Source organism: Bidens hawaiensis, unplaced genomic scaffold (assembly GCF_021521415.1).
Source record: "Bidens hawaiensis isolate Kalapana, Puna unplaced genomic scaffold, B.hawaiensis_p1.1 tig00035432_1, whole genome shotgun sequence".
NCBI classification, from domain to species: Eukaryota; Viridiplantae; Streptophyta; class Magnoliopsida; order Asterales; family Asteraceae; genus Bidens; species Bidens hawaiensis.
Window position 1 is genome coordinate 71097 of NW_027496153.1, and position 20108 is coordinate 91204.

General features: G+C 35.4%; 1 protein-coding gene across 1 annotated transcript; it reads left to right on the forward strand.

Moving 5' to 3' along the window:
* Nucleotides 1-2590: 2590 nt before the first annotated feature.
* On the forward strand, nt 2591-4640 carry LOC143587259 (F-box protein CPR1-like). The gene has a single exon (XM_077068599.1). The coding sequence runs from the start codon at nt 3368-3370 to the stop codon at nt 4403-4405; it is 1038 nt and encodes a 345-aa protein (XP_076924714.1). The 5' UTR covers nt 2591-3367; the 3' UTR covers nt 4406-4640.
* The last annotated feature ends 15468 nt before the right edge of the window (nt 4641-20108 follow it).

Sequence of the window (20108 nt, forward strand, 5' to 3'; positions counted from 1 at the left end):
CAAACTCTTGAGGATATGCTCCGATCTTGTGTTCTTGATTTTGGAGGTAATTGGGATTCACACCTGCCTTTGATCGAGTTCTCTTATAATAACAGCTATCATTCCAGTATTGGTATGGCCCCATTTGAAGCACTTTACGGTCGTAAGTGCCGCTCCCCGATTTGTTGGAGCGAAGTGGGAGAAGCTCAAATCACAGGACCCGAACTTGTTCAAGAGACAACCGATAAAATCGCCAAGATCCGTGATCATCTGCTGACTGCCAGAAGCCGACAGAAGAGTTACGCAGATCGCAGGCGAAAGCCTCTCGAATTTCAAGTTGGTGATCTTGTTCTCCTCAAAGTGTCGCTCTGGAGGGGTGTTGTCCGCTTTGGGAAGAAAGGTAAGCTTGCTCCCCGATATGTTGGACCATTTAAGATTCTCGCGCGTGTGGGAAAAGTTGCCTACAGACTTGACCTGCCGCCCGCGCTCAGTAATGTGCATCCAACGTTCCATGTATCCAATCTCAAGAAGTGTTTAGCTGACGAGAACCTTCACATTCCACTTGATGAAGTTCAAGTTGACGAATCCATGCATTTCGTTGAGAAGCCTGTTGAGATTTTGGATCGCGAGGTTAAGCAAACCAAGCGCAGTCGCATCCCTATCGTGAAAGTTCGCTGGGAGTCCAAGCGCGGAGCCGAGTTTACATGGGAAAGGGAAGATCAAATGAAGATCAAGTACCCGCACATGTTCTCTGCGCAACCTACTTCGAGATAAATTTCGGGACGAAATTTCTTAAAGTAGGGGAGACTGTGACATCTGCCCGAATCCGACCCGACCCAGGTACCCGTTTCCCTTATCCGATCTCTTTCTTTTATGATTTAATATTTATTTATACTTATATTTTACTTTTAATAATAATAATATATTTTCCTTCCCGCCTCTTTCTCTCTCTTTCTTTCCGCCTTCCTTTTCTCTTGTCGCCGTCCCGCCCTCCTGTTTAACCCCTCAGCCTTGTTTCCCTCTTTTTCTCCTAACTCTCTCCTTGTCCTTTGTTTCTTCCCGCCTAAGGTTGTCTGCGCAGTTCCACGCGCCAGACTCCTTACAAGGAAGCCTGCGTGATGACCAGCTGTTCCAGCGATTCGCGAGACGAACTCTTCTCGCAGCGCGCTAAGAAATGTGATTCTTCCCGCGGCGCGCCTTAGCCTTCTCGCGCGCAGCTTTCTCGCGCTAGACTTATCTTTTCTTCTGTTTTATCCAGCCTGTTTGCTTTTGTGTTGTCTTATCTTCTGTGCTGTTGACCTGACCTATTCTATGTCTGAAAAGCCACTTTTGGCGCAGCATGCGCACCAACCCCATTGGTTGACAGAAAAAGTGACTGACATTATCTTTTGAGATCTGCTTTTCCATGCTTGACCAGTACCTTTATCTGACCCGCCCATGCATGTTTACTGTTACCTGTCAGCTTTTCCTTGTTCCCCTGCAGCTGCCATATCTTTTGATATCTTTTACTTTTGGAATCTTTTGCTTTTTGAGATCTTTTCCCCTTTTTCTAGGGATTGTGTTCCCTAGGGTTTCTCTATAAATAATAATGTTAATTTCCTAACACTACACACACAAACACTTAATTTAACCTCCTCCTTGCTCTCTCTGCCGCCTCCCTCTCTGCCTCCGTCTTCCTCCCTGTTCTGCCCTGCTTTTCCGGTAATATATATTATATATAATAATTTACTTATTAATTATGCTAACTTATATTCAAGACTTAAAACCAATCGTTAAAACAATAACCCTTAATTATAGGTTAACTTGTGCTTGTTTAAAGTTGGTTCTTGCTTTATCTTACACCGCATCGTTTATCAAGTGAGTAATCTCGTACCTAATCCCTTTTTATTTTTAATGTTTTGGGATGTTCATGTGTTCGTACAAACTTGAGTCTTAAACTTGTTTATGAACTTTAGTCGCGCAGTATCCCATGTGTTGAGGACGTTTACTTGGCTGTTTATTTGTATGTGTGTATCATTAACCGCTTTGTTCGGCCTATTCCGCAGTTTTCATGGATCCATTAGATGAACACGGGAGACCTATCGTTTACGGTTTTCTTTGTTTACACTTGCACAGATGTTTTCTTGTTTTTGTGCTCATTTGGGAGCACGGATTGAACTATGAACTATGAGCTATGATCTATTTAGGCTTGATCACAATCTGATTACACCCTTGTTAAACACCAGACATACACGTGTTGCGCGCAGATTTATTGTTATCTATGTATTGTATTAAACTTGATTTCTCACCAACACGCAAGTGTTTGACGTTTTATTTTAACACATGTTCAGGTTTGTTGTAGCTACATTTGGAGCTTGTGGACACGTAGGACGTTTTTACTTTTGGACCTAGATTAAAATGTATCAAGACATGTTATTGTTGTTCGAATATTTTGCCTTATAATATAATGATTTATGTTGATTTATGTTATCTTCTGTCTACTTTGCGTGTGCGCGAATGAATGTATTTATTAAATATTGACACCCAATAGTGTCACGAGTAATGAAACAATATGTGGCGCCCCGATGTATAATCCGCCTTTGGTCGGGGTGTTACAGTTGTTTTAAGAACTTAATCAATTCATAACATTTCATTATAATATTTCTGGTGGTGGTTTAGGGAAACAAACACACACACGAGCCCAAATGAGAAAACAGAAAATATAATGCACAAGAGTTTAGCTTGGTTCGGTCTAAGTTGACCCATTATTGAGGTGATCCGGAATTACAAGAAAACCGTAAATATGGCAACCTACTAAAATCCCATTAGACAATAGATCGGCTGCCCTTTAGTCTAAGCCTACACACCCAACATTAACTTAAGAGAGCTTGAGCTCGGGTTACGAGCAATATTCAAGCTTGAGCTTGACTATTTGTTAATTATTTAATTGTTTTGTTTATATGCGTATTATATATTATTTAGCTATATTTAGCATAGCTATATGTAATAATATATATTATGTAGTTATATATTTATTATTCTAATTAAAGTTTATAATTTTTATGTAAAAAATAGGCTCATATAGGCTCGCGAGCCCTAGTCACGATATATGAAGTTGAGGCTCGAGCTCATATATTTACTGAGCTTCATATTAGGCTTGGGCTCGAGCTCGAGTTTGTTTTAAGCTCGATTCAATTCCATCTTTTATTGTGCCGATCTCGAGTGACTCGGGTCGTTTACACCCCAATCAGTTATTCTAGTCGGGTGTCATTATGATTGAAGCGGTGGTCTTTTGCTATATCAAATTAGGTGGCGGTTGGGGATTATAGTAATTAAGTCAAAAATCACCGAGTGCGATTACGTAGACTTATTCAAAATTTACTTATTTGCCATTTCTGAAGTGCTATATATGCACCATCAAGATTTCATCTCCTCCATCAAATCAAAAATCCCAATCAGTTATTTAGTTCCTCCATCAAATCAAATATCCCAATTTCTCAGTAAAATGTCAGACGTTCCGTTTCCAGCAGGAGTGCTAGAAGATATGCTTTTACGCTTGCCGGTGAAGTCTCTGCTTCAGTGCAGATCTGTTTCAAAATCTTTGCGTGCCCTGATTGACGGCCCTTATTTTGTGAATCTTCACATGCAAAAATCAATGGAAACAAACAAAATTCTTTATTTTTCTGGACACGCCCATTTCCCAGTTACCTTGCGTAATCCAAGTGGTGTCACGTTAGAAATTCCTTTTGAATTGACTGCTTACCCTCTGATTCTCGGCTCGTGCCATGGGTTGGTATGTTTATCGAACGGTCCAGACGAAAGGTCAATTTTGTTATGGAACCCGTCCACCAGAAAGTATAAACTGATACCAAGATCAATTTACGAGCCACTTGATGACTTAGACATAATTACCTATGACCAACTAGGTTATGATCATGTAACCGACGACTATCAGGTGGTAAGATTATCACATTTTACTAGTGAAAGTATGGTTTACAGAGTTGCCGTTTACAGTCTGAAATTGGACACATGGGAATCAGTGGAGCAGGCTTTACCCTCAAGTTTTATCCCGGTGAATTGTTATGGTCAAGGTGTGTTTGTCAATGGTTCGGTCCACTGGCTTGTAAATCAAATGCCCTTTCCATATAAGGATTATTTGATATATGCCTTTGACCTTGCTACCCAAAGCTTTCATACGGTGCCACAACCTCAATATCCTAACAATATTACGGCTACCGATTTGGGAATATTAGAAGGACGTCTTTGTGTGATTTGTATTCATGAGGTGTACAATGCTGATATTTGGGTGATGGGTGAATATGATGTCAAGGAATCATGGAGCAAGTTGGCTGCTCTGACAATAAGGGATATGACACCCTGGCCGTACCCGACTGTAAAACCACTCATCTATACAAAAAAAAGTCAGGGACGTGCTCTTGGAAGTTGACGGAAAATGGCTCGTAGATTATGATCTTCAAGAGAAGCGCACCATAGAAATGTGGATGGGTGATACTCCTCTTATTAGCATGTTTGTTTATCAAGAGAGCCTTGTGCCTTTGGTCAGAAATGAGCTAGTAGCTTAAGTGAAAAATGATATGCTGTTAATATTTCTTTCTTTGTGTTTTGTCGTCTCTCTTTTTCTTCCTTTTCATGTGATATGTAAACTATATATGTTAAATGAAACCTTAGGGTGTGTTCGTTTCACAAAATCGTATAAATCAAAGGAATTAGAATTTAAGTGGTGTGATTTAATTTTAAGCATCTTTTTGGGGTGGTTGGGAGGGGGGGAGGGTGTTGGGCTTGGGCTTGGGTGGGCGGGCTGGGTGAGTTGAAAGGAGGTAAATTTCAATTCCATTAACAAGTTAACTGAACACATTATAGATTTTTCAAGCATTCCATTCCATTTCCAATTTAAAACCCAATTACAATTCCTGTAAAAAAATAAATTCCACGAAGCGAACGCACCCTTTACAGTTTTGACCCAATTAACATGCAAATGGGTCGATTTGGTTGCATTTAGCTTAGCTGAAAAGAAACAAGTCGAATGGGCAGGGATGGCAGTCAGTCGGGTTCGGGCAGGGTATTGGTAATCTGAGTCCCATACCCGGCCCAATAACGATGGTGTTGGGCATACTCGCGGGTATTGGGTATACCCGTTAGTTTGTTAATATATACTCATTGGATTTCCAAGTACATTTTTTACCATTATGATTAATGTATAATTTTAGTTTATACAATTATTACAAATTATATATGATACATTACATACATAAATGTTATCATAAATTAATAATATAATTATAAATTTTTATATAATTTTATATATATACTTCACAACATACAAAGTATAAATAATATCAATAAGTAGATATCCCAAAAGAAAACTAGAATTTTTATCTAATGAAGCATAAATATACAAGGATTAAGAGAAAATATAAATAAATTTTTGTATCTAATTTGTATTCGGGCATAAGGTTTAGGTAAGCGGGTATGTGATTTCGGGTAATCGGCCCGGTATCAACTAATCCCACGAAAATTTTGTAAAAACCAATCCCTACCCGGCCCAATACCCGTCCTGTTGTGGGTATACCATTCCCATGTGGTATACCCATCGGGCTTGGGTTTTGCCAAAGTATTTTCAACCACATTTGCTTTCTTTAAGCAAAATTGCTTTCATTGTTGTTATATTAATAGTATAGTTTTTACGATACTGTGGTAGCTCACAAGTGACCTGGCTCGTTTACATCTCTAGTCAGGTTTCCTTGACTAAACCGATGGCCTCTAGCTTTTTTAAAGTAACGTGAACGCATTTTTGTTACGTAATTATGAAATTTAATGGCAGTGTCTATGGGTTATAGTAATTATGTAATAACCAATTGACAGAAGTTGAACAATCTTATCGCAAATTTAACCTCTCTATATTCTAAGATGCAGGTAAGGCTTGTATTACTTGGCACGTTTGTTTGTTTGTGATACACGTATAGTTCTTCTATATAGACTTATACTTGTAACTATATTATAATTATATTATGCACTTATATGACAATTGTATTACAAAATTGTATTATAGTTACATAAATAGTAGACTTTAGGCTCGCGGAGCCTAGTCAAGCTCGTTATATAAAGCTCTGGCTCAAGATCATGTTGTTTTTATAGGCTCGAACTCAAACTCATTTAAGCTAGGCTTCATTCAAGCTTTTAACGGCTAGATCTTGAGTAGCTCACAAGCGCCTTGGCTTGGTTATGCCCCTAGTCGGTGTGCTTACCAGTGAAGCGGTGGCCTTTGCTTTTTGTAAGTAACATGAAGCATATCTGTTAGGCAATTATGAAATTTAATGAAGGTGGTTGCGGATTATAGTATGCGTCATGCATGTAATAACTCAGGGAGTGATTTTCAACAATCTTATCCCAAATTTACTAATTGTTTGCATATATAGCTAATTTATATTTACTTATAATTATAAATATATAACATCATACATATTATTTAGTTATTTTTTATTGTAATTATATATAATAATCTTTTTTGAGTACTTATGCATTTAGTATATATAAAAAAGTTACATAAATAATAGGATTTAGTCTTAGGAGCCTAGTCAAGCTCAGTATAAGAAGCCCTGGCTGGAGCTAATTTATATTTATGAACTTCAGTTTAAGTTCCGGCTTGAGCTCTTTTAGGCTTTACGCCATTCGAGCTTTTAGCAGCCCAATCTCGAGTAGATAATAAGCAGCTTGACTCGTTTACACCTCTCCCCGGGTGTCCTTATTAGTGAAGCGGTGGCCTTTTGCTTTTTAAAAGTAACGTTACGCAATTATGTACTTATGATGGTGGTTGCGGGTTGTAGTAATTATTAATGACTCAAGGAATGAAGTTCAACGATCTTATCCCAAATTCACTAATTTATATACACATATAGTTATTTTTTTTAAATCCATGTAATTATAATTATGCATATATACAATGCATCATATTATTTGGTTATTTTGTATTATAATTATAAATAAAAATATTTATTAGATACTTATTATTTGTTTATTTTAAATTATAGTTATTATATTTACATAAATAACTGGATTTAGGCTCGCAAGACGTGGATATGAAGCTCTAACTCGAGCTCATATATATTATGAGCTTCAGTTTAGGCCCAGACTTGAGCTCCTTTAAGCTCGACTCCGTTCGAGCTTTTAGTGAACCAATCTTCAGTGGCTCATAAGCAGCTCGGCTCGTTAACACCTTTGCTCGAGTGTCCTTTGAGTGCTAGCTGTGGTCTTTGACTTTTTGTTCGTAATGTGGAGGCATTTACATAGTAATAGGATTTCTTGTTATTGTTTACAGCTTTTTATATGTTTGTTTATATCATGTATGCAATTGAACTAATGCTGATAGCAAAATGCAGTCTTACTGCGACTTGAACTGCGTGGCTGGATGTTGCAATTTTGACCCATTATTAACATACAATTGAGTCGATTTGAGTTGAAACGGAGCAAATGGGTTAATGGTGTCAAAAATGACTACGTTTTTGGTAATGCTTTAAACCTTCAAAATCATTTTATTTAAAAAAAATCTGTAAAATTATTTTCACAATATAGTTTTTATTTATTTATTTTTGTTTTTTTCTAATACACTAATTATTTATTATATTATTCAAAATGGGCAAAAAGATGTTAAACAGGTCATATGAGTTCATCTGGGTTGCATTTAATCTCTATAGGGTAACTTTTTTTAAATTAGCTAAAGGTATATGTATATTTTTTTTCAAACTTGGTTAAAAAGAAACAGGTCAAATGGATTGAAGGGTCAAGTCACCAAAAATGTTTTGAAATGCTGTACACTTTAAGAAAAACTATATCATTGTTTTAACAACATATTTTTTTATAATACATTAGTTTTACTAAATTATAGAATAAAGGACAAAAGGTCTTGACGGGTTAGCCCAACCCAACCTGGTTTATTTTGACCTATACCCATCTCTGACACATTATCCAACCCGTTTGACATGCCCAACCGGTCAACTCAATTGCCACCTCTAGCTATGCATGTAGGTCTAGATGAGTAGGCCATTTTGATCCAGGCAGAGCTCGACTCATATGACTCGTTTTCTTTTTGCATATATCTTTTAGCTAACCCATTTGACCCATTAGGCCATGTGTAGTGGGCTACAATTTTGGGCGACTAGGAGCGAGAACAACGCCCCCGGGGGCGACAAGATGGGCGACAAAGGGCTGGGCGACTAGTTTTTGTCTTCGGCTTGTTTGTTTGGAAATATTATATGTTAAGCATCCAAACTTACATGTGAAACCATCAAAACTACGTAGTTTGATTAACAATTCCTAAAAAATATGATTTTATTCCTTTCTTATATTTGTTTTATTTCAATCAGTTTGGCAAATTTAGGTTAAATCCTTAACTTATAATCTATCATTGGATCAATCTTTCATCTGCAAGCAAATTATCTTTCTCAATCTTCAATCATAATTCTTAGATTAAATACCTCCAATTCATTTAAAACTACTCTCTTAAAAAAAAGTTTTAAAACAAAATTAATCTTTGGAGCACAAGTTCTGGACGTGCTGCCATGAGAACCCACACACAATTTCTTTAATAATAGATTTTTTTATTCTTTACTTTGGCAACAAAAATGATTCATATTTGTAAATCGGAATAATAAGACTTGAGAAAAGGAGTGGTCGTCGACACATCAAGGAGAAGTATCAATAATGAGAATAGTAGGACGTCTTTGAATAAAATGGGCTTAGAAACCTTTTGATATGAAAATTGTGATTAAAGATTGTGAATATGAGTTGCTTTAGATTTGAAGAATTAATACTCGATGATGTTGAATTAGGGATTTAGCCTCTTTTTAATTGAGAGAAAACTAAAATAAGAAATGAATAAAATCAACTTTTTAAGAATTGTTAATCAAAACTACGTAATTTTGGTGGTTTCACATGTAAGTTTGGATGCTTAACAGCCCCATATTCACTTTCTCATATATTTATATATATACTAGTTTTTATCCCCCGTATTACGGGGGTTGTTTTATATTGTTTTTTCTAATATTTATTTATTTTTTGAATATATATATTTTTTTATTGTATGAAAGTTAATAATATACTTATGGTTTGATGATAATTTTTTTACAAATAAATGATATGTTATAACCCGGTTTAAAAGTTATATGGTTTTGATGAGACCCAAGACCCGTTTTTTTTCCTATAAAATTAGTTTTTTAATTATAAATAATATATATAATTGTTAATAATATACTTATGGTTTGATGAGACCCAAGGCTCGTTTATTTTTTTTACTATAAAATTGGCTTTTTAATTTAAATATTATATATATCTTTTTTAAACTAAATAAGATATTAATTTTTAGTATATCCTATTTTATAGGATTTTTACATCAATAATTTGGTGAGAATAATTTTTAATTTAATGAGATATTATAGTCTATTTAAGGAATATCTGGGTTTGGTAAAACTCATACCCATGAATTCGGGTCAAATGTATGGGAAGCCTCCATTTAAAATCAAGCAAATCTGGTGACTCCAAAAAAAGGGGGAGCGACCACATCGCGACACATAGGATTTTTATGTTTTCTTTTATATATATATATATACACATACATATTGGGCTACAACATCATTACACCTCTAAAACAAAAACTCTCTTTTTACTGATTAGGCGCCACATGGTATAAAACGTCCTATTTTGTAGCCCATACACTAAATAGCCTTAGAAAGAAACCATAAACCACTCCGTGTGCTCTTATATGCCGGTTTCTAAACTGATACAAGTTTGGCCAAAGTCAAGTTTTTTGCACCAAGTGATATTACACATTGAATATGATTTGCTTATATAAAATCAACTTTATGACTTTTCCATGTAAGCTTACTAGCTCATAAAGATATGGACATATGGTCCTCAACATGGGTATTTAATCCAAAAGAAAATGACAAAATGCTTGGGGTTTAAAGTTTAAACCCATAACAGAGAAAACAAAGTTAGCAACTAATATATTAGCTTTGATTTTTATCCTCACCAATTATTTACACAGTGGCGAAGCTTGACCAAAATCATCGGGGGGTGAGGGGGGGGGTGTGGGCGAAGTTATGGATCTAGAAAATTTCGGGTCATCAGTTCGGTTTGGGTCGGGTCAAAATCAAACAATAAAAAATTTTCAAGTCGGCGGGGCGGGGCGGGTCTAACAATATAAAATCTAAATAAATACTTTTTCTTCATTCATTCAAAACACCGTTCTTACAAAAAAACCAAATACATATTTTGTTAACAACAAAAGACCTAAAATACTTAAGACGATCTAAGAATGACATTGCAATGAAGGGTGATTGGGTGAGTACCTGGTAGAAGAATTAACCGGCTGGTTCGACTCACTTGTTGAAGCTTTGTGACCTTTACTCTCTTATCCATCATCAATTTTTTTGTAAAAAGAATGAGGAGTTTTCGTCTTTTTCATGATATAACTACTAACAAAACAACAACAGTACGCTTTAGTTAAATTACAATACTATTTCCGACCCTAATTTTAACCAAAATCAACCCTAAGTTCAAATAAATACACCCTAATTAAGTAATTATAACCCAAATAAACTATTACCATGACTCGGGTGTCGGGTGACAGACTGATTCAGTGGGGTGCAGCCGTGCAGGGTGCAGGTTTGGCGGCGAAACACAGCGGCCGCGCTAGCAGCTGATGACGATGAAGGCGTAGATGAAGAAGGCGCAGATGATTGATGAAGATTAAAGATGGAGATTGCCAGATTGGAGCCGGCCACCCTAGTAATATGAAACGTCGATTGTGAATTTGTTATTATCAATTTTTTCATTTATTAGATTGGTTTTAACAACTTTAGTTTGGTTACAATCAAGTCCTTAAAGTTTGGGAATTCTTTTAAAAAAAGAAAATTATAATAACAAATAGATTTTATATAAAATAAAAACCAAACGTTGGGTTCTTATATAACAAAAATCAGTGGAACCACAAACCAGTATTATTCTTTGGAAAAAGTATTTCGGGGGGGGGGGGGGGGGGGCTTAATATGTATAAAAAAAATCCGGGAGGGGGGGGGGGGCTCAATGTGACATTCGTCAAATTCGAGTATCGAGTTGTTTTCGTTTTGTAAACTTTTATTTTGTAAAACCGACTCAACTTTTTTTAGAACTTTATTACATTATTATATAATATTATTATAGACCTCAATCTTAAATAAACCGATGTTTGTCATAATATAGTGTGGATAAGAAAAACATAAGAGGTTCAAACGGATTTCGTAAACTTGTTGTAAACTTTGAAAACCTTTAAACTCGTGTTAAACAACGATTGAAACTTGAGGGGACGGCTTTGAAAATATGTTATGCATATAAAAAGAAAAATATAACCTAACCCTAACATTATTATTATCACCCATCACCCTCTTCTTCCTCCCTACTTCCGGCAGCCGCCACCCGCCGCCGCCACCCGCCGGCCACGACCTCCGGCGAGCACAACCACCATCACCAACTCCACCGCAGCCATCATTCCAGCCACACACACCACACACAGCCGCCACCCCCTTGTGGACGTTTTTCCGGCAAGCCCAAGATTTCGGCCACCCTTCGTCTCTCCCTCTCTCCCGCAGCCGTGCTCTCTCTCTCCCTCGCTGCTCCGTCCCTCTCTCCTCTCTCTCTCCGTCGATCTCTCTTGCTGTCTCTCTCTCTCACAGCAGCTCTCTCTCTGTCTCTCTTCTCTCTCTCCGTCGATCTCTCTCACTGTCTCTCTCTCACGACAGCTCTCTCTCTCTCTCCGTCTCTCTCTCTCTCTCTCACGACGGCTCTCTCTCTCTCTCTCTCTCTCTCTATCTCTCTCTCGCGCCATCTCTTTCACTGCTCTCTCTCCCTCTCCGGATGTCGTCTTCAAATCTCCGGCATTTTTGACTCGATTCCTTCCCGAAACAGAACCACGACACGTGAACATATAATAGATAAAGTTAATTCGAGTTTTGGTATTGTTTATTTTCGTATAGAGATTGTCAGATTTAAACCGTTAAAAATCGGTTTTATTGTTGGCTATATTATTTGAAACGGGTTGATTTGGGTATTGAGTTGTCTTGATTTGGGTAAAAGATGAACGATCGGGTAATAGATATACCAAGTCTCTTATGGGTTTTATTAACAATTGTTTACCTTGGTTTCGGTTGAGTTTTGTCCATAAATTGTTAAACTAGAGATCTCGGGTTCGGGTCTCACTTAGACCGGTTTTTAATGTTATTTTTACACTTAACAAATCTCGGTTACTACTAGTGTTAATATTTTATACAAAAATTATTATTAGTATTATTATGTTAAACTTACTAATATATGTATTCCTTATTAATGTTATTATTATTATCATTATTATAAATATTAAAGTGGTTATTAATATTATTAAAAGTCATATTATTATTATTATTATTATTATCTATTAAAACCATATTTCTATCATAAATTATTAACAATAACATTATTATATTTATTTTTGTGAACTCGTTTAGAACTCGAACCGACATCGAGGGTGGTATCATTATTTACCATGAATATTATTTATTATTTATTATTATTATTTTTATTGTTATTATTATTATTATTATTATTATTATTATTATCTTTACTAACAACACTTTAATTAATACCAAGGCTTTTATTCTATAACTATTATTACTTGTATTATTAATAATAATTATTGTTATTACTATTATCATCTTTATCTTATACATATCTATATATACATATTTAAATACACACACACACACACGTATATATATATATATATAACACGTTCTAAAGTTATTATTATCATTACTATCCTTATTATCAATAATATTATAAACTTTATTACCTATTCTTTTTATAAAACCGAACTCTTAAATTAAGCCCGTCTTGTTTCTATTTTGATATTTGTTTAGTTATTCAAAAGCCCAATAAAATAATAATATTTTATTTTAAATTATCAATTAAGTACGAGACCATAATCGTTAACAAATTAACCGGTAATCCGATTTACAACCGCACCTCATCGTTTATTGTTTTCAATATAGTTTCATCATGGTTTCAAGCTCATTAATATATATTACATTATTTATTTTAGCTAAGGTGTTTATCGTTTCAAGTCGGATCTGTTCGTTTACCGTTCGAGCTTCATTTATTTATCTATTTATTTCTCGGTTCATCAATCGAAGTGAGTACTTTCATACCCCTTTTTCCATCTTCCGTTTTGGGGTGACATTTCATACTTATCAAACTAAATGCTTTATTTACTTTAATCTTAAACCCACAAACGTGATTGTATACATTACTTAAGTACTTGCTTGATTTGGTGTTCTATGCTATATGTCTATGTGTTTATCGCTTTCGGTTGGTTGAATCTTTAAATCCTAGACTACTTGGCATCCCCTTGTAGCAAGGTGTCGTTAACGTAATGCGATTAACGATATTCTATTAAATCCTAGACTACATGGCAACCCCTTGTAGCTAGGTGGCGCTAACGTAATTCTATTAGCGATTGTCAATTTATCCAAGTTGTTGCTTTTATTTATTGTTTTGTATACAAGTTTTGTGGCTTTTTATTACTATATACTTATATGCTCAAACTTATGAATTGCTCACCAACCTTTGTGTTGACAAACTTTATTTTATGAAATGTTACAGGCTTGACTTGACTCGAGGACTTGATGAAAACGTTACCAAGACCTTTAGGATATTAGCAAAACGAACAATATAAATGTTACTTGTATTCAACTTGTTTGTGTGAACGAGATGTGTTGTTTATTTGATTTGTTGAAATAAAATGAGTTAAATAAATATTGTCACTTTAAATAGTGTCTTGTGTATTTGTCCAATCACGTTGCACCCCGGCATGTTCCGCCGCCTTTGGTCGGGGTGTGACAGATTGGTATCAGAGCCACAAGACTATAGGATAGGTGGTTAGACGTAACGACCTAGTATAGTCTTTACTTTAGGGTCCTTATACGTGTTGCCTATTCGTGTTTACCCTACTTGATTGTTCAATGCACTTGTTTTTTTATATACTTATTTATTTTATCAAATCATAAATATACACATACACACACTTTCATAGTACTCCAAGGTATCCTTACCTTAAAACGCAAAAACATTAGATTTTTATTGTGTTTTATGGATCACAAGCTTAACTTGGATCCCGTTGTTTCAAATCTCCTTAAAGATTGTCTCATATGAGATGACCACATTAAGTTGTCGAATGCGAGCGTTCCGCTCGCCATCCTAATTTTTGGTGTTAAAACAATAGGACTACGGTGATTTCGTGGACTAGTGCTATGGCATGACGTTGTATCTCGATTTATTGTGTTATCATTGTTATTTGAGTCGAAAACATGAAGAAGACGCGGTGGTACGTGCACATATTTAGACTCCAACATAGTAGTTTTGTAAAAAGGTTTTCAGTGTCGAAATATCAAGTCATGGTGGTTCATGCACGATTTTTCTCACCTTTAAATCTTAAAACATTATTATTATGTTTCAAAATTTAAACTATTTTTCCCTTTATTTTATTATAAATCCTTATCACAAGTCTTCATTTATGAATGTTATATTTTTTTTATTGTTAATAATTCTTTTATATCTCGATTTTATATGGTAAAGTTTTACACCAATTTTCTCATTTTGATTTCACAAGGATTTTTATTACAATTACGTTCATTAAAATCTCTTCGTTATAAAAAGGGAATTAAATAAATAAATATATGTATATATAGAGTTTGATCTGTTCATAATAATTTTTAATATGCCATTTATTTTCATTAAGACGATTTACAAACGAAAATCTTATTATATAAATTTCATCATATTAAGAAGGTTTTATGATAAATTCACCTCAACTTTTCAAGTAAATCTTCTATTAAATAAACTTTAAATTTATTTAAAGTCCTTGTACAAAAAAATTTGTATAAAAATTTCATTTTTATAACTATTCCGTTTATTTTGAACGATCCTTTCACAATATTAATTTTTTTGAAACTTTTCACAACGTTTTAATTATATTATATAATACCCGTGGTAAAATTTTCGCTATCCAAATTTATTTTCATAACAACTTTCATCATGCAACATTTGGTTCGTTATAAATTTTCGCAAATAAAAAAAATTTACATCATACGATTTTACGCGTTTTAAAATTTTTATGATAGTTTTGTCATTATCTTTCAAGAAAGTCACAAACTTATAGTTTGTAATCTTCTTGAAACTCTCATGCAAAACTTTATAGAAATTTTACTTTAAAGATCAAAATAGTTTACTTATGATTTCTCGATTTACAATGCCGGTCATTTAATTTACCATGATATTTTTGTTACACGATATTAAATAACGAACTTGGCAAAAAAAATCTCATTTCGCAACTTTGTTTTTCCCAAAGACGACATTCATCATTTAATATTGAAACCTCATAACAAATTTTGACATTCAATTTACTTATTTTAAATTTCCTCATAAGCAAAAAAAAATTATTTTAATCTTTATAAAAAAAAGGTGTGTGATTCACACACTCGGATCTCAAAACATTTCTATTTATATAATATATATACTTATACATATATTAACTTTTAATTTTAATTATCAAAATTTTCATGGATGCTTCAAACATTATTTATAAATTATGATATCTTCAGTTTAATACTTATTATGAGACAAAAATCTCACTAAACGCAACCACAAGTTCCCAAACACCCATATCCCATCTCAAACTACCACCATTCCATTTCAAAAGTTTCCCGAGCACTCAAATATTTTCCTCAAATATAAACGAAACCTAACACATCAACGTTATACCCTCACCTACTCAAACTGTCATATCCTCAAAATCCACTAACGGAATTTTACCGTCAGAGGGTGTGAACTAACAGGATCGGAATCATTAGTTATAATCAAATCATAAAACAAAGTTTCAAAACCATGAAAACGTTTACGAGTAATTAAATGCGGAAGCGTAAAAACCATAGAAACCAATGTTGCGTCACGCAGGACGACTTAAAACCCAATGATAACAGTTTAAAATAAGTTTGCATAATTAAAAGTGTTTCAAGCAATGCATGATCCTAAACCGCGCGCCCGCCTCGGCTACCTGAGAATAACATACTAAAAGTGTCAACACAAGGTTGGTGAGTTCACAAGTTTATATAAAATAAAGCGTTTAGCGTTTGCGTTCAGCGTTTTGCGTTAAGCGTTTTGCGTTACAGCGTTTTGCGTTACCAGATAGTGTTATGTCAATTATATATCTATAGGTAGCTAGCCTATAAAACAAGTATCACTAAGTGTTCGACACCGAAGCTGACTGTTTATCATTTGCCTTGCCACCAGGTCTATCCCGACCATGGTATGTGTTTAGCCAAGATTACACCCACTCGACCTCTAGTCGAGTTAAGCGTTGGGTGGGGTTTGTCAAACCCAGTAGTACTACTCAACAATGACTCGCTATTATCCAATATTAAACGGTTCGATGTGAATGAAGGACTTTAGTTATTGGTTTGCCACTTAGTCTTTACAAGTGATATATAATCTATATTAACAAAATCTTAAATGCGTTTCGGAGTATGTTATCTCCCCCAAGTGAAAAGCGTTTAAAAAGTTAAAAAGGGGAAAGTGAAACTCACTGTTTGCGAAGTATTCCCAAAATAATTCACCAAGATGCGCGTCACAGAAAAACTCTCTCTAGCGTTCTAAAACAAAAAAGAGATTTTTCTAAGTGTCGGAATATTATCGAGTCTCTAGACCCGGCACATAATACCTATGCACATAACATGTTTCGTGTTTCGTTTGTGAATCGTGTGTGACTTTAACAAATGTATTTGTGATACGTTACATGTGTAAGCAATTATTTACGTGTCATGTATTCATAAAGTACATCACTAGCAATTACTCCCGTAAGGGCAATTTGGTCAACACATAACAATTAACTTGCCATTATTCCCCACGAGGGAAATTTGGTCGAATCATGACAATCAATTAGCAATTATTACCCGCAAGGGCAATTTGGTCAAAACATAACAATTATATAGCAAGTATCATGTTTCATGCATTTTCACAAAATTCAGCAGCTAGTTTCACCGAGACAGAAATTCTACTTGAAAGATTGTACTATCTCACCGATCATAGCATCACAATTAATTTACCAAAAATCATCACAAAAGCATATATGTCTTAGGTTTCCAGAACATATTTTATTATATTTTATTCCACATAAGTTTCTCACAATCATCAAATCATTACAGCAAACTCATAACAGTCAAATTCATGCGCAACAGAATGTTATTTGAAATTTCCGTTAAACGAAAAATCCAATAAATGCAAGACCACTTGGGTTAGGTTCCTAACTCAATAAGTCAACTTCCAGAAGTGGAACCAACCCAATTGGTCTCGTAGTTCATGAGATGTAATATTTACAAAACAACCTAACAGCAGGTCTAACAACTCAGCTTTGCACAACGTTTTGTAAAATCATAAAAGTTAACTTTTACACGTCCAAAATTGCAAATTTATATTCTTTAGAAACTAGACTCAACCTAGTTTACTGTAGTATCAATAATCTCAACCAATTTTCACATTTACACCTCGTTACAGTCAATTAAACATCAATAACACAATCTGTCCAGAAACTGTTTGCATCCAAACTCAACATATTAACTATCTACGGACCATCATTCATTCATATAACACTCTAGACTCCATAATCACTATCCATACACATCAATTACACATTACATACATGATTAGGGTTTTTGTTTGAACTCAAATCAAAGACACAAGCAATTAACATGTAACAATATCCAATCTAGTTATCAAATCATCATCAAATCAACAACAATCATATGAATTACATACACACATAAATCGGCCTCTAGGGTTTTCAATTAACCCATTAAACATCGAAATTAAGTATAAAGGATGCATAGGATAGTCGTTTATACCTTCCTAGCACCTTAATCTTCAATCAAAGGCTTGAAATCTTGGTTGTATGTGTGTGTATGAGTGGCGGCAGCCAAGGGAGCCAAGGGAAGAAGGTCCGATCGGGATTGTGTGGGGAGAGAAATAATAAGTTAGGGTTTATTATTATTATTATTATTTATAATAATACTATGTTACACTTTGGCCCCTCCACTTCTAAGTATTACTTATCTAGCTTAAACTAACTTGTTTACATCTTGAGTTAGTGTTTATAACGATGTTATCACACAACACATAAGTCTAACACATAATTATCACATAATTACTGTTTTGACGTTTTTCGTTTATTCACCAATTGTTTGCGTCAACTCGTTTGCGTTTTGGTGTAATTCCCGAAAGACTACACATGTAGTAAGTGTTAAGCGTCATTTAAACCCTAGTTTAAATGTAATGAGGTGTGCGTTATAGATTCAGTGATCTTAAGTTTGAATTGACGGAGTTGAGTTAACGGAGTTAACCTGAAATTGACGATTGTCACATCATTCCCATGTTAAAGAATTTTCGTCCCGAAAATTTGAGTCAAGTCGTGATGAGTGTCTGAAAAAGTAAGAAAAATTTTCAGTTTGTCATATCATCCCCTAGTTGAAAGAAATTTCGTCCCGAAATTTAATTCATACCTCCGGTGATTTCTGACGGTTTGCCGGGTTTCGCGGTTTTCTGTGTTTGGTCAGCCCTTCAAAAAGATGAGGATACTTTTTCATCATTTGATCCTCGCGTTCCCACGTGAACTCTGGTCCACGTCTCGAGTTCCAACGAACCTTAACGATTGGAATTTTGCTGTGCTTGAGCGTTTTGGTTTCCCAATCTAAAATCTCGACTGGTTCCTCAATGAAACGTAACTGTTCATCAACTTGCAGTTCCTCCAAAGGGACTACTTGGGTTTCATCAGGTAGGCATTTCTTCAAATTGGACACGTGGAATACATTGTGTACGCCACTGAGTTCCGTTGGTAGGTCCAGTCGGTACGCCACCGGACCAATGCGCTCAGTTATTCGATAGGGACCAACATATCGTGGGTTGAGTTTGTTTCGCTTACCAAAGCGAACCACACCTTTCCAAGGTGAGACTTTGAGTAACACTCGATCGTTCACTTGAAATTCGAGAGGTTTTCGGCGCTTGTCGGCGTAACTCTTTTGGCGATCTCGTGCTGCTGCCTTGCGATTTCGGATTTGAACAATCTTTTCCGAAGTTTTGAGTACCAGTTCTGGACCAGTGATTTGGCTGTCACCCACCTCTGCCCAGCAGAGTGGTGATCGACACTTCCGTCCGTACAGCGCTTCAAACGGCGCTGCTTTAATACTTGCGTGGTAGCTGTTATTATACGAAAACTCTACCAAAGGTAAGTGAGGTTCCCAACTTTTTCCGAAATCCAACACGCATGCACGCAACATATCCTCCAGGGTCTGAATAGTTCGTTCACTTTGCCCATCCGTCTGAGGATGGTATGCTGTGCTCGTATCAAGACGGGTGCCTAGTGCGCTTTGCAGCGACTTCCAAAAGTGCGAAGTGAAACGAGAATCTCGATCAGAAATGATTGAGACAGGCACTCCGTGTCTAGACACTACTTCCTTCATGTAGACGTGAGTCAGTCTTTCCATTTTGTCCGATTCCTTAATCGCTAAGAAGTGTGCAGACTTAGTCAACCGGTCAACGATCACCCAAATGGTATCGCATCCCGTCGGTGTCTTAGGTAAACCCGTGATAAAATCCATTGAGATGTGTTCCCATTTCCACATTGGGAGTTCCGGTTGCTGCAGTAGACCAGATGGTTTCTGGTATTCTATTTTGACTCTGGCACAAGTCAAGCATTTTCTCACGTAGGTGGCAATGTCGGCTTTCATGTTCGGCCACCAGTAAAATGCCTTTAAATCATGATACATTTTATCTGAGCCATGGTGGATAGAATATCGGGACTTGTGTGCTTCGTCCATCACCAGAGTTCTCAACTCTCCGAACCGTGGAACCCAAATCCGGTTCTCAAAATATCGGACCCCGTCTGATATTTTTATTTTTAGGTTTTTTATGGTTCAAATGGTTCTCATAGTTTTCAATTTCAAAAAGTTCTCTTATAATCCTGATCATATATATATATATATATATATATATATATATATATATATATTGAATTTCATCAC

What these genes read in the sequence shown, in the direction of transcription:
- LOC143587259 (XM_077068599.1), top strand. Translation starts at nt 3,368, where the DNA reads ATGCACCATCAAGATTTCATCTCCTCCATCAAATCAAAAATCCCAATC.